The sequence below is a fragment of the Eimeria tenella genome, genomic scaffold (genome assembly GCF_000499545.2).
Source record: "Eimeria tenella Houghton genomic scaffold, Eth_scaff2157, whole genome shotgun sequence".
In the NCBI taxonomy this organism is placed as follows: Eukaryota; Apicomplexa; class Conoidasida; order Eucoccidiorida; family Eimeriidae; genus Eimeria; species Eimeria tenella.
In genome coordinates this window covers 1,205-3,624 of record NW_013542008.1, presented here as the reverse complement: position 1 = coordinate 3,624, position 2,420 = coordinate 1,205, and the positions used below count along the sequence as shown (strand labels likewise).

General features: G+C 63.4%; 1 protein-coding gene across 1 annotated transcript in view; it reads left to right on the top strand.

Moving 5' to 3' along the window:
* Positions 1-645, top strand: part of ETH_00038410 (uncharacterized protein) — a gene marked incomplete at both ends in the record, with an annotated part of 1,201 nt that extends 556 nt beyond the window's left edge. Inside the window, one exon of the mRNA XM_013374589.1 lies at positions 68-645. Within this exon, the coding sequence (XP_013230043.1) occupies positions 68-645 (578 nt within the window). The remainder of the gene's footprint in view (positions 1-67) is intronic.
* Positions 646-2,420: the final 1,775 nt, after the last annotated feature.

Genomic DNA, 2,420 nt, shown 5'->3' with positions numbered 1-2,420 from the left:
GCAGCAGCAGCAGCCACTGCTGCTGCTGCACGTTTGCTGCCACGTGAATTGTGTGCTGCTGCTGCAGACTCCAATCCTTCGCAGCCTGGGCGGCGCCGCCGCGGGGGCCCCAGCAGGAGGGGCAGCGAGACGGACAGCAGCAGCACGAGCAGCAGCACGAGCAGCAGCACGAGCGGCAGCAGCAGCAGCAGCTACTGCAACAGCAGCACAGGGAGCAGCAGCAGCAGCAGCACATGCAGCAGCGGGGTGGGGCCCCCCCAAAGGCTTCCAGCCGAGGTGGGGGAGGCCGAGAGCTGCGGGGGCTCTGAGGGTTTAGAACGAGAAGCCTCGCTGGAGGGGCCCCCGGGGGGCCCTCCAGGGGGGCCCCCCGGGGGGCCCCCCAGGGGGCCCCCGGGGGCCCCCAGAGAGCCCGGGGGCCCCTCGACGCCCCTTTCTGGAGGGTCTGAAGAAGCAGCAAGAGGGGCCCTTGTGCGTAGAAGGGGCAGGGGGAGGCCCCGCCTCCGGGGGGCAGGGGGAGCCCCCAGGGTACTGGCCCCCAAGTGGGGGGCCCCCCGAGGGGGGGGCCCCCCGGGGCCCCCCTCCCGTAGCGGAGTTCGGCGCTCCCAGAGATTTGCCTCTGGGGACGCGGAAGGGGGCGGCGCCTGACGCACTGCCGTTTGCTGCTGCTGCTGCGGCTTCTGCTGCTGTTGCTGCTGCTGCAGCAGCAACAGCAAAGGCAGGAAGCAGAGGGTTCGGGTCAAATAGGGGCCCCCTCTCCTCAAGCTCCTTTAAAGGCTTGGGGCCCCCCTTCTGGGGCAGACCTTAGGTGTACCTTTTCTCGCTAATCTGTAATTTCAAAAAACTTTTCTTTTTGCTGCTGCTTCTGCAAACCTTCTCTAGCTGCCACAGCGCTGCTGCTGCGGGGGCCCCCAACAGAAACGCGGGGGCCCCCCTCAGCCCCATAGTGGGCCCCACACCTAGGGGCCCCCTAGGGGCCCCCCAGGGCCCCCTGGGAGCCCCTCAGGGCCCCCTGGGGCTTTCGGGGCCCCCGGAGCTGCTGGGGAGGCCTCAGGGGACCCCTGGGGCCCCCGTGGGGGCCCCTGGTGGGGGGCCCCTGGGGGCCCCTTGACAGTGTGGGACAGGTAAGCTTCAAGACAAAAAGAAGCAGCAGCAGCAGCAGCAGCAGCTAGCTGCAGCTAGCTAGCTAGCTGTAGATATCTTGCTGCAGCTAGTTTGGTGAAGCTAGCTAGCTGCAGCTAGCTAGCTTCAGCTAGCTGGCTGCAGCTAGCTAGCTAACCGCAGCTAGCTGGCTGCAGCTAGCCAGCTAGCTGCTAGCTTTGCTAAGAGTTAGCTAGCTAGCTGGCTGCGTTGGAGTTTACGGGCTCTGTGCACTCTTTCCCTTTTTAAATAAATTTTCTTCTCAATATTTTGTGATAATCATTTGAGACTGGCAACCCTAAACCCTAAATCCTAGACCCGCGGCCAATTCCTGCAAACCCTAAACCCTCAGCAGCAAAGCTTAAACCCTAGGCTGCAAACCCTTAAACCTTAGGACTAAAGCCTAGAGGCTAAACCCTCGAAATCTGCAGCAGCCCGCGGGCCAGGTCCTTCCCTAATCCCGCACCCCCGTCTCCCTGGGGGCTCGGGTTTAGGGTTTAGGGTTTAGGGTTTAGGGTTTAGGGTTTAGAGGCGGGTGTGCTGGTCGCGGGACTCTTCACGGCGGCGGCGTGTGCAGCTTGGCAAGTCGGCGCCCCCGGCGGGCCCCCCAGGGCCCTTTTCTTCAAAAAAGACTTATCCAGTTGGTTCTGAATATATTATTTAGCATTTAAATTAAAAAAAAATTAATATTTTCGCAAAAACTGAAGGGGGGGCCCCAGGGGGCCCCTGGGGCCCCCCCCGGCGGCGGCGCTGAGACAGACCACTGCGCGGCGGCGGCGGGTTCGGCCTCTGGGGTGTCTGGACAGTGTGTGTCTGCAAATAATCCTTTAGCAGCATTTAAAAATAACTTGTTGACGAAATACTTTTATTTCCCCGAAGAAATCTCCGGAAAATCCCAGAGAAAGCGGCAGCAGCGCGTGGCGGCGGGACGGCGGCGGCGGCGCTGCTGGTCCGCGAGAGCTGCGGTGTACGTACACCTCACCGGGGGGCCCCGCTTCCCAAACTCTGCAAATCCCTTTTGGCTTTTCGCAGCAGCAGAACTGCAGCAAGGAGAGCTGCGCGGGGGCCCCCTGCAGCAGATAGGCAGCAGCAGCGGGCGCTGCAGCGCTCCGCGGCTTGGCGCGGCAGCAGCCCCGCACACACGCCCGCAGCAGCAGCAGCAGCTGCTGCTGCTGCTGCTGCAGCTGCGCGCGCCGCACAGCTAGCTGTGGGGCTGCGGCCTCAGGTGTACGTGCGCAAGGGCCCCTGTGCTGCCGTAGAGGCACTGCTGAGGGCCTTCTTTG